This window comes from Ammospiza caudacuta, chromosome 5, assembly GCF_027887145.1.
Source record: "Ammospiza caudacuta isolate bAmmCau1 chromosome 5, bAmmCau1.pri, whole genome shotgun sequence".
Taxonomy (NCBI): Eukaryota; Metazoa; Chordata; class Aves; order Passeriformes; family Passerellidae; genus Ammospiza; species Ammospiza caudacuta.
Window position 1 is genome coordinate 25,266,284 of NC_080597.1, and position 12,659 is coordinate 25,278,942.

The 12,659-nt window shown below is 42.7% G+C and overlaps 1 protein-coding gene across 5 annotated transcripts in view; it reads left to right on the forward strand.

Moving 5' to 3' along the window:
* The first annotated feature begins 3,225 nt into the window (after positions 1 to 3,225).
* CRY1 (cryptochrome circadian regulator 1) overlaps positions 3,226 to 12,659 on the forward strand; it is a 38,806-nt gene continuing 29,372 nt past the window's right edge. For all 5 annotated transcript variants that reach the window (XR_009274753.1, XR_009274754.1, XM_058805008.1 and 2 more), the window contains exon 1: positions 3,226 to 3,639. Coding sequence is in view for 3 of the 5 variants with exons in the window: in XM_058805008.1 (XP_058660991.1) it covers positions 3,482 to 3,639 (158 nt within the window). In the remaining 2 variants the exon portion in view is untranslated. The remainder of the gene's footprint in view (positions 3,640 to 12,659) is intronic.

The following is a 12,659-nucleotide window of genomic DNA, read 5'->3' on the forward strand; positions in this document are numbered from 1 at the left end:
TATTACATAATTAAAGTCACATCTAGTCATTGGTCTTATATTGTTTTGCTGGTGGCTTTTCAGAAGTTCATTGAGTTGTGATGGTGAGGACCATCTTCCTCTATCTTTTTTTTTAGTCATATCTACTTATCTTTTTCAGCTAGAGTAACAAATCAGCAGTCACATAAATGATTTCTAGACTAGAAATATTATACTAGAGGTGTTAGTTAAAAAATCCCAACTCCAAGTCCATACAATCACATCTTTCAGAGAGTGAAAATCACTCCTGTTGTCTCTGTGAACCCTTCTTTTATCAGCTACATGTTCAATAGTAGTCTCTGTTGGGTCTGTGAAAAAGAGCTAATGAAGAAGAGAAATGTTATAGAAATAAACTTTGGTCTAGGAACAGGGTTCAGGCTTGGTCTTCTAAAAACAGCTGTTCCTAGAACAGTTAACAAAGTCTGTGAATATAATGCACACACTGATGTTAAAAACGTGCATCTAAATTAGCTTCCAATTTGTAACACAAAATGTACTGTACACTTGCTTCTTTATGTTTTTTTCACTTCATACCTTAATGTTATCTTTTTTCTCTTCTATCTTCTCTCCACTCTCTTCATTTTTGTAATCACAGTCTGGGCTAAATTAGCAATATTGTTTAAAAAAGTTATTCACATGAGAACACTGTAGAGAGGTTTACTTGTGTGAGTTTCTTGATTAACTGTCATTCTGTTTTCTATTTCAACTAAGTTGGAGTGCTCTTCCCTTGAGATCTGACATTTTAATTAATATAGTCTGCATCTATTATATATTAATATCTCCTAATACAATATTAATTATACATTAATATGTTCTTTCTTTCACTTCTGAGTCAAGAACAAACTGTCTCACATAGAAGGCAAGGCATGGCCAGATAGAGACCCAAAGAGTGTTTTGACATAATGATATGCTAATGATATACTGCAATTGTTATTTAGCCTGTAGCAACAAACAGCTTAGAGACTGATGGTTTTCATGAATGCAATTTGTTTATGAAACCATAAGGTCCAGTGAGGAAGGGCTGTTTCCACCTCAGTATTCCCAAGCAAGCAGATTGGTTGATGCTGGAACTTTATTCAGAGCTACCTTCAGTGTGGCAGCCTTGTGGGGAGCTAGCAGGACACATAATGAGAATGAAAAAGCAATTTAAATGTTTGAAATGAAAACTATGTTGTGAAGTGACTTTTGTTGAAAATCAGGAATCTACTTATTCACTGTGGTCAAAAATTATAGAATTCAAATGAGTTTGATGGACAGTGGTCATTAACTACTGAATTCCTTTTTGGTTTTCATTTATTTCAAAATTAATTACCAAATATTTGGCATATAATGATAAAAAAAAAACTAAATAAGAACGTAATTTGTATTAATTGAGAAAGCAGTGTTTGACTTTACAATGACCACACTACTCCAGCTCTGAGTTGCAGCAAGGATCCCGTATGTTCTTCTTGGATCAGAATGATGAGCTGTGGAATATGATTTTCTACATACTGTGATATTGAGAAGTGATATTGAGAAACTCATCATAATTTATGCTGTTGTTAAAGTCAGTGCTCAAAAGCTGTTGTCTCCACCTGCTACACCTTTTAAAAAGAAATTTTGTGTAAGACCAAGCAGAAAGGGATTCTAATCGTGCCTGGGCCCTTCGCATACCTTGATGGTCAACGACAGGTGGGGCCTCATCTGCCAGGCAAGCTGTGACAGGACAAGAGGACAGAGCCTCAAGCTGGACAAGGGGAGGTTCAGGTTGGACATCAGGAGGAATTTTTTCACCACCAGGGTTGTTAAACGTTGGAATGAGCTGCCTAGGGAGGTGATGGAGTCACCATCCCTGGAGGTGTTCAAGAAACAACTGGACGTGGCACCCAGTGCCATGGCCTAGCTGAGGTGGTGGTGGTCAGTCAAAAGTTGGCCTTGGAGGTCTTTTCCAACCTAAATGATTCTGTGATTCTATTACTGTGTTTATTAGGTCATTCAAGGTGAGGAAAGACAAGCACAAAGGGAAACATGATGCACATATATCTTCTTGTTGACTTTTACTTTCTGTAGATCTAAGCAGAAAAAATATTTTAGGAGAAAGAAAAATGACAGCTCTTTAAGTACTGTCTGGAATTCTTGAAGTTTAAGAAAGAGCTGTACTGCTGATTTGGGTCCTCTGCCTTTTACTTGAGACGTTATTTCTAATGAGACCATTCTTGCTATGCACTTGTCCGTGAAGTTGTAGATTTGAGCTGCAATCCACAGGTGGAGGTTTATTTTCAGATCTGCATCTAGAGCGGTCCTGCTGCGGCTCCAAAGGGTTGTAACGAGTCCGGTCAGTGCGATGCCTCGGTCGGCTGCTGGCCGTGCGCAGCGTAACCAAGGTGCAGGTCCAGGGAAACCCGCCGTGTTTGCTGCACACAGACCGCGCTTTCAACTCTGTAATTAACAGGCGTGAGAAATTCACCACCTAGTAATGACTTTACTAACGGTGCTCCAAGAGGGACCATATTAACTCGTTCTGCTGCTTGAAAGCCTGTTTGGGTGCGGCGGCGCCGCACGGCCGAGTAATTCTCTCTTGTCCCGACGGCCCCGGGCAGCAACGAGCCCTCGGCCCGCGTCACGGACCCGTCAAGGCCGGAAGGGGCCTGCGGGGCTCCGCTGGCGCAGCGGGCGCGCCCTACGCACACGCTTATATAAGCGCCCCGCCCGTTTCCCGCGGACGGGGCTGCGCGCGCGGGCCGCGATACATAACAGGCTCGGGGGCGCGCGCGCGCCTGCGCCTCCCGGCGGAAGCGGCGCCGCCAAGAGCCGCCTCGCGGCCCCGTGCTCATCCGGGTCCTGCCGCGCCGAGCCGAGCCGCGGAGGGGGGTGGCGAAGAGCCGGGCCCCGCCCCCCGCCGGCCCGCCCCGCCGCGGCCCGCCGGCCCCGCGCTGCCCCTGCGGGTGGGATTCCCGCCGGGGTCTCGGGTGCCCCGGCGCTTCGCTCTCGGCCGCGGGCACGCGAGCGCCAGGCCGGGACGCCCTTCCCCCGCGCGCCGCCGGTAGCGAACACACCTCAGAAACGTGAGGGCCCGCGGTCACGTGGGAGCGGCGCCGGCCAATGGGCGGTGGGGGGCGGGGCGAAGTGGCCGGCGCAGCCCCGCGCAGTCACAGGGCGAGCGGCGAGGAGGCGGCAGCGGCACGGACGGCGTTTTCCGCGGGCAGGGCGCCGGCACCGCCTCGCAGTCACCGCCTCGCAGTCACCGCCGGACCCAGCGCTCCCACCGCTCCCACCTTTCGTCCCTGCTCTCCCCGGCGCGGGGGCTCCGCGGGGTGATGCGTCCCCGCCGGGCGGCCGCTCCCTCCGTGTCCGCCGGGTCCTAGAGCCGTCCGCAGCGAGGCCCCGCGGGCCGCCCCGCCGCCCGTCCGTGCTCGCCCGGCAGCGCCGGGCCATGAACGGCCCCGCGGGCGGCGGCGGTTCCCGCTAAGCGTCCGCACCCGGCATGGGGGTGAACGCCGTACACTGGTTCCGCAAGGGGCTGCGGCTCCACGACAACCCGGCGCTGCGGGAATGCATCCAGGGCGCCGACACGGTGCGCTGCGTCTACATCCTGGACCCCTGGTTCGCCGGCTCCTCCAACGTGGGCATCAACAGGTGGCGGTGAGTGCGGGGCGCTGCGGGTGCCCTAATCCCCACGTTATGTATTCGGTCACGCCGCCTCCCCGCCATCCCCTCCCCTCCGCGCCCGATTGGGCCGCCGCCAGCGCCGGCTTGCCTCGGCTGCTCGCCCTCCCCGCGGGCCGGCGGTGTTACATAGCCAGCCCAGCGCCGGCCCGGGCTGCTGCTCCCGCGGCGCACGTGGGAGGGACGGGGGGAAGGAACGGGGAAGCCCGTGGCAGAGTGCGGACCGGCGGGCTGTGGCTTCCCGGTGAGGCGCCCGCTTATTCTCGCTCCCGAGGGCGGCGGTTCAGTGCCCGAGCGCTGGAGCTCAGAGCGGGGTTGCTGCCGGGCGGAAAACCCTGTGTGGAGCAGCCTGGAGGGCTTGCACCATCTCGGGGACTCTGGGCAGCCGGGGACCCCGGGGCGCCTCCGTCCTGGAGAAGCTGAAGCTGCTCGCTTAGCTCAGAAGTACTTTTCCAGAGTAGCGTTCCTGCACAGAAGCGTGTCACAGAATACCCTGAGCTGGAAGTGACCCACGAGGATCCTGAAGTCCAATCCCTGCATAGAACAACCCCAAGAAACCCACTGTGTGCCTGAGAGCGTTGTCTAAATGCTTCTTGAGCTCTGCCTGGCTCGGTGTGCAGTGTCCCTTTCAGCAAAGTGCAGATTTGTTCCTGCACCGTCCAGCCAGTTGTATTTCTCCTACCCGATATAAAAATGAACTTTACTGTGCATTTATGACTGACACTTGCATGCTAAATGTGTGCCGTAAGGCAGTGGTTAATAGGACTTCTGTGCATGCTTGTCATGTGAGATTAGTTAAAAACATCACTAGGAATCTGAAAATTGTAACCCTTGTAAAATGGTTGATAATGCAGTAAAGTTTATGTATCATCTGTCCCTCCAATGTCAGGAACTTGAAATGCTAGTGAACTTAGTCTGCGCAGACTACAGTGCTGAGAAGTTGCCTAATTATGGAACAAGCACAATGAAACTTATCTTAACAGTGCATCATGGAAGAATGACAGAGTTTAGAAACTTCAGGTTTTAATTGTGTTTACTCGAATGATTGTTCCTTTCAGATTTAATAATTTGTGTCCTAGCTTATACTTTACCAACCAGGTAACTTACCTTTGGAGGTTTTCAGTTTCTGGTTTTTTTTCAGATTTTGAGAGGTTTTCCTTACAATATTCTTGTTTTCAAGAGATAGAAATACTAAAGATGCTTTTTGTAAACTTTAACTTGATGGTTATTTCATTTTCACGGACAAAAGTAACTTATGAATAACTGTTAGATACTTTCCTTATCTGAGATTCATGATGTACATTTATTTTATAAGGAACTTTTAAATTTCTTTTGTTTTGGAGGGATAAATTTTTTAATAACATTTTTACTTACTGAAGAAGCTCAGAGATCTTAATTTTGTGGGTGAAGCATGAACAGCAACTTAAGTTTTAAGAGAATGTGGATAACTGGCACAAGTCTTAAGTGTTAAGGAAGTCACATGTTTTAAGAATACTTCATAGGTCTCAAATGTGCCCTGCAAGTGAAATGCTGAACAGTTTTTGGTTGTATTCTCTGAGCTAGTGAATGACAAATGTGAACTTTGATTCTAGCAGAAGGAAGTTCATGTCTTCAGTGCTATTGCCCCGGTTCTTTAATGGCTGTGTAATATGATCATTAGCTAATAGAGTCCTTGAGTGCATATGTGTGTGATGTATTGCTGGTTGGTGTATTTAAACAGTGTTTTAGAAGGCACCTAGTCCTTCCACTGCATTTTGCATTTGAAGAAAAATGCCTGGGTTTAGTTGCTGGTTAAAGGGATTGAGTTTGGGGTGGATTACAGCTGCCCTGTCCAAAGCACTTCAGGCAATCTTCTGGTACTCAAATACCCTCAAGGCACATGCTGCACATGGATTTGAGTATCAAATCTTGCTGCCTGCATAGCCTGGTTTTGTGAAATCATCAGTTTTTTTTCAAGTTTAAAAGTACAATAGCTTTATAAAATAACTCGCTGCTAAAGCTGTATGTTTATTAAGGTTCTTCTCAATATTTTTTAATTTAAATGGGCAGTTACTAGTTTGGTATGAATCCACTTTAGGTTCCAGTGGTTTTAATGAGATGTTTTTATTCAGTGCAGACACATACATTCCCAGTAGGTATACACAAGGTCTGTGATGCAGTTTTTTAATTTGCCAGTCTCATTTGGCACTTATTAATGAAAAAACAGGTTTTGTTCATTTTCAGTTGATGACCATGATCAAAATTGTTTCTTACATGCCTGTTGAGTAGAGTGTTGTAGTCAGAAACATTTTATTTGAGACTAGGAGCAGAAGCCCTTCAGCATTAGGAAGGTGAGTCAAATTTAACCTCCTGGTGTGAATTTACGGTGGTCGTTTCTTAATTTGAGTTGATTGACACCGAGTGTTTATTGTCCTAGTGCCCTGGGCAAAACTCGTCTCTGTCAAACTATGACTCACACAATCTACATGAGGAAGAATGGTGAAAAAATACAAAAAACCAGGAGGTTTAGTTTCTTGTTAGAATATTGTCATACTGCAGGGTCAGCAGTTACAGTTTATATTAACAAATGTGTGTTAAATCTGGTAAATAGCAACCTTTAACACATAGGTGCTTTTTAATTAACTTTTCTGTTTAAACAGTCATGTAACAATCAGGGACTAATATTTTTGTGTAATTGCACTGTTGAGCAAGTCTAATTACTAAGCAGTCACATGGTCTTACTGACCTCCTTTCTCCTGGCATTCAGCCTACCTGTTCTAAATTCGTGAACGCTACGTAACAAATGCCAGGACCTCCCTCAGCTCGCTTCTTTTTTTTTCTGGATCTGTTCTGTTTCTTCTTATTCCTTTTTTTCAAGCTGTCAAATAAATCGAAATGTGCTTTCATTGAAAAATGCTTTTTCTATGGGATGAGTTCACAGTGTTGTTCACAGATCAACACTTGGGAGAAAGAAGTTACTTGGTGCAGTAGAAGGTGATGTAGAAATGGTGGAGGGAGATGCCAAATGTTAAAACCACACTAAGGCTCTCTTAAAATTTTGTCAGTTGCCCTTAAATGTTGGGCACCAGAATTAGCTTGCATCTGATTGTGTCAACAAAGCAGGCAAAGAATGTATCTTGCATACTCCAACAAGTAACCATTACCTACTTCTGAAAAAATGTGTTCCCATGTGCTCACAGACTTTTCCTTATTAAGGAGAATGGGATCTCATGGTTAACAGCATCACCTGGGGGAGAGCTTCATTTAGCCTTGGTTTTAGTACAGAGTGACAGTTGATCACAATGCCTGAAAAGAAATGCAAACATTGTTAGTTGCTGCATAAGGATTTACTCTAGGTAATAATTTACCTCTTCTAGTTTGTCTTTTTGGGTATGTATGTCTGTCTTTGATATGCTGGTTAAAATTCTTCTTTTTTTTTTAACCATTCCTGAAGAGAACAGATTTTACTTTTAAAATAACAGTAATTGAATTTGCTTTATATATCTCTTAAATTTTGTGAGAGTATTGATGTTTTCAACATCTTTCAAAGTTAGCTGCTGCTATTACAGCAGATAGTGGTATTGACCTCAGAGAGAAGAGAGGTGTTTTTTTTTTTTTTTCCACACTCAAATTTCAAGCAAATAAAAAAACTGGAGAAAAAAAGTTTAATTTTCAGGACAATCACTGCAATTCATGGAAGTGGGAACTTGTTTAAAAAATAATACTTAGACATCTTTCTGTAGTATCTATTAAATTTTGCTATTCTGTGCATCTGGTTTTGAAAATACACTTAAAGTTTTTGCTTACATAGTTATGATTTGTCCAATGGAGATATGTTTGTTGAATGGGGGATTGGTGGAAAAAGTTTGTCAATAGAATTAATCTAGGAGTGATTTGAATTTCATATGTGTAATTCAGGCAGGCAAAATTTGTGTATTATTCTTCATTATTTTTTGGTGACATGATTAATATATAAAAAGGAATGCACAGAAATATTTATGACTTCCCTGATGAAAACATCCCTTTAAGTTTGTTTTTATTGTGTAGCACTTAGAATGAAAATCTACTTGATTTATAAAATATTTAACATGAAGCCCACCAAAGGCGGTCTGTCATTCCCTTCGATTAGACAGGGAGTAGGAAATACAACAAAAAGCTTGTGAGTAAAGATGAGGACAAGGAGAGATCACTCAGCCATTACCATCATGAGGAAAATTAATTCATTTATTACCAACCAAATCAGAATAGGGTAACTGAAAATAAATTCTTAAAGCGCCTTCTTCCCACCCCTCACTTCTTTCTGGGCTCAACTTCACTGCCATTTTCTCAACCTCCTATCTCCGAAGAACACAGAGGGATGAGGAATGGAGGTTTTGGTCAGTTCATCAAATGTTGTCTTTGCTGCTTTTTCCTCAGGGGAAGGATTCTTCACACTCATATTTTCTCCACCAGGGTCCTTCATGGGCTGTGGGTGGACAGCCTTCCTCTCAGTGGTCATCACCACAGGCTGCAGGGGAACCTCTGCTCTGGTGCCTGGAGCATGTCCTCCCCCTCCTTCTTCCTGACTTAGGAGTTTGCAGAGTTGTTTCTCTCTCATATTCTCATGCCTCTTGAGCTTCAATGGCTCCTGAGCAGTAATGTTTTCCTCCTGTCAGATATGTTATCCCAGAGGCGCTACCTTGGCCAGTGAGCGGCAGGTCTGTGTTGGCCTGGAAAGACAGACAGAAAGTTTCCAGCAGCTTCTCACAGGAAGCCACCTTGTAGCCCCCCAGTACCTTGACTTGTGGCCTTGCAAACCCAGTGCAACCCAGCACACCCTCTAATGAGTGCCTTCAGCTCTAGAGTGGCGCGTGCCACTTGGAGCACTTCTGTTCGCCCAGCCCACTAAACTGAGGGTGATTAATCTGTGTAGCTTCTTTCCAGAAGTTGTATTTTCAGATGGGAACTCTGTGGTACCAGCAGTTAGACTGGAGAAACTCCCCACACCCCTAGGCTGCTCCCATATTCTCTTCCACAGAAAAACATTTTTTACCCCAAAAGTGCCTGCAATTCAGCAACTCCCTCTATAATTTGTGTTATAAGATCTAGCCCTATGATTTGCAAAGTACGTCATTGAGGCACACTGACGTATGTCCTCATGGGTTTAATCCTGCACTGTTGATGAAAGGGTTGGTTCCACCCTTTTATGATAGCACACAACCCTGTGGTGAGCAAGTTTAGCTCATCAATCTGTCCAAAAGAGATTAATTGCCAGTTTTGGTGGGATTAGCTCTGTGGTAGATTGTGCCAGCAAAAAGGTCACCATAGTAGTAGTGAAGAGGCAAAGAGGGGGAAGGGCAAGTACCATTTCTTTCAGTGGCAATGTAGATTTGAGTCAGATTACAGTGGTCATAACACTCTTGGCCTGCATTGCTCATGTCTGCAGTAACCACCAGGTGTTTTTTGGAAGGGGATTATTGGTTTCTTCTGTGGCTTGCCGTTTTTTGACACTCTTTGAGGTGATATTGCTGTAAATAAGTATTGGCCTTTAGACTGTGTTGGGGAAAGATGCAATTTCTTTTTTATCAAACTGTCAGAATGTGAGAAATAAGCCTGCTAGCTGAGATATTACACTGTGCTTGTTTCGTTATTTTGGTGAATGATCTTGTATCACCAGATTCTGTAAAGTAACTATTATTCAGTTGGACAAGAAGACTGCACTGGTTGGTGTGGAGGGAGCATGCAGTACTGCAAATTGAGTTGTGCTCAGAAAGTTGGTTTTTCTAAAATAGCAGTTACTATAGGCCAGAAAAATTATAGTGAACATTTATACAATCTGGCCTCCAAGGTTGATCTTGAAGGAGGCTTAATTGCTCAGGTTAAGAAATTTTGAGGTTTTAGACACCTGGTTTTACATCACTAATCTCCAGGTTTGAGGATGTCCAGAGAAGATCTGGGTCAAGTGTTCTTGATATGTAATAGTATGTGGACTTTGAGTATTAAAGGGAGAAATGTGATTTTGAAACAAGTCCATAGGAGTTTCTTAGTCTTCCTTCTCTTGGGACCAGTACTCTATTTTTGTTTTATTTTACAAAAGTACCAATAGACCACATTCTTTATTTGAGTAGGGCAAGGCAATCTGTCCACACCTCATAGTGTTTCCTGCACTAGTCACAAACAGGGAGGGTGACAGCCCCCAACAAACACCATCTGTGATGAATGTAAAAGCAGCTTTTTTTTAGGCAATCAAGAATTCAGATTTTTTTTTCCCTAAACTGATCAGTATGTGGCAGTGTCAATGAATTCTGTATCTGCTCTTCAAAGCAAGTTATTTTATATTATCATTCTCTTTTGGACATTTTAATAAAATATGTTTTCCTCCAGTTTGGGAAAATGTCTTTATCCCAACAAATGGAAGCTACTCTTTAAATATATTATGCAAATATTGCAGAAAAGCCCGTTTATCATTGTGCACTGCCTGAACTTTTCAGTTTCTAGCAGTTTATCTACAGCATGGAAGCCCTTATTTTCAGAACTGGTTCTTTTCCATACCGTGTCTCAGTGCCTGGCAGGTTTTCAGGTTAGTTATATAACCTGTGATAGGAGGAAGGTCAAGCTGCCAGCAAAGTCGGCCATTTTTTCAGTGTAGAAGTCACTCTAAAGTCTGTGATGTTATGAATTTGCATACTGAAAGAAACCCTTTGCTTTTGGGAATTTTGTGACCTTCCCACAGTGACCTAAAAAGGCAAAAGTCAGCTTGAGCATGAGTGGGTTGTGAAAGTAGTGTAAGAGTATGTGGCTTTGTGTTCCATGGGCTTAGTAATTTGCTTATCACATTTTAGCAGGTTTAATAGCCATACCTTTGGCTACCCCTAGGAAAGGACTGGATTTGATTACCAGGGTAAGAACTTCATAGTATTTTGGTGCAATACATTTCACTTAGATTTCTCAGAACTCTTAATTTAACATGGAGCAAGGTTAGTTTCTGTGCTTCTGTGTACTTTTGGCTTTCACATTCTTTGCAATCTAGGTCAAGAGGTGAGTTATAATTGCAGTGTTCTTCTAACCCTGAAGCCTCCATTTGTTTTTCAGGTCACCATAAAGCATTTGCTTTCACTGCTTTGGAGTTTTGTGAGTGTAAATGATTTTTTATAAGGGAGCAGAACTTCAGTGGAGGTGAAGGATAGACTGGAAAGGACAGGTCAATATTTCAGTGTTCTGTTTCAAGTGTGTAAGTGGAGATGGCTGTGGCAAAAGTCCATGAGGCTATCTATACTTTTGGAACAGTTAAAAATTGGAGTGCATTCCAATTACCAGTGGAGGTAATAAAAACCAACACATGAGCTTTGTTAGCATTAGTTTAGACAGTAGGTGAGCTGCAGTGAACAGAACTTCCGAAAGTATTAACTTTTTTTTTTTTGGTAAATCCTGTACTTCGATTTTTTTTAAACTATTTCTTTTTAAATTGCATTAGTATTTGAAAGGTCTAAAATTCAACATTGTTAAACCTGGGTAGAAAATAAGAATATCATAATAGTCAGGGTTTTGGAAGTAAACTAGTAAATTCAGGTGTCAAACTATTGCTTAAAATTGCTTTGAAAAGTGCTAGTACAACAATTTTTTTGCAGTAAGATAAAACCTATTCAATTTTATCAGAGATAGAGGGGATTTCTTCCACTGAACATTGGTTAGGATATGTCCTGCCTATCTAATTTCTGTATTAATAGGCATGTGATGTACATCTGAGCTTTTGTGTTATGCATTGCTTCCTCCTACAACTAAACTAGAGAAATTTTCTGGACCTGTTTTAGAAGTTTACTTTATCTCAGTGTTTCTTAATTTATAGAAAAGCATTTCCTTTCCTATTAATTCTCATGCATTTCTTCTTTAACGTCTTTATGTTTGTGGCTCTTTCACAGACATGAAAAGTACAGGCTGTAAAACTCTTGCGCTGAAGGTTTGTAACTTTTCAGAACACAAACCTGTATCCCTTCAGAATTCAAACTAGAAAAGTTGAAAAAATTCTCTTTAAGCTCAAATGGAGAAGTTGTGAAGTATGAACATATGTTATTAATTCTTCAGTGATGGAGATTAAATATCTACAGTACAGGTTACTTAGGAACAATTGCTATAAGGAAAACTTGGAATTTTCTATCTGTTATCTATCCGGTGTATGAAATCCATGACCTAGGAAATGCTTTATTTTTTATTGTAAGGAACTTGTGGAGTTCAGTGCTTGCGGATTTGTTTTTTGGTTTCTCACTGCCAGTGTTCTACTGATCTTGTCGGTGAGGGGTAAACTGTGCTGCTATTGAGAGAGAGAGAAAAAGTGATTGAAAAAACAGAAATAAGAAGGTGATTTGCATCAGACAGAGAAATAAATAAATAGGCAACTTGTTTATGTAGGCTGCTTATTACTTCATGCCTTGTATAGTTCATAAAACATGATGATGGTTTGAATGGTTGCAGTTTTGCTGTGCACTAAAGATACAGAACATCATGGCAAACATCTCAATTTCACAATCTGTACAGTTCTGAAGTACTGAGGAAGCATCCAGAGACTTGCGATACTGCATTTTATAGAGCAGCTGGCATTGAAAATAGCTTTTATTTCTAATATATTTGATTCATTGAAGAATGGACTAAATGTTGTCTTGCTATGTTCTCTATAGATTTTCCTCTGTGTTGAAATTTTCTGTCTGGAAATCCTGTGACATCAAGTGATTTTGTTTTCATTCTTTCTCCTTCATACTTAATATTCTAGAGACTAAACAAGCTCATTTTTTTTTTCCAGAAGTTTTAAAGCTGAAGAAAACATTGTGGCTTTTAGCAGAGATTACCTAATATTTTTTCCCTTTTTCCTGTCTCATGGGAGAAGCATGATTACATCGGCAAAACTGAGACATGCATTTAAAAGAAAATATTCTACACAGTAATTTTTGCTATCCAGGTTTCAGAAGGGTCTTTGGGGGGGAGGAGGTTGCATTTCAGTTTTGTTCTTTGTAAGTCTTGCTGATGAACTCAAATGCGAAACCATG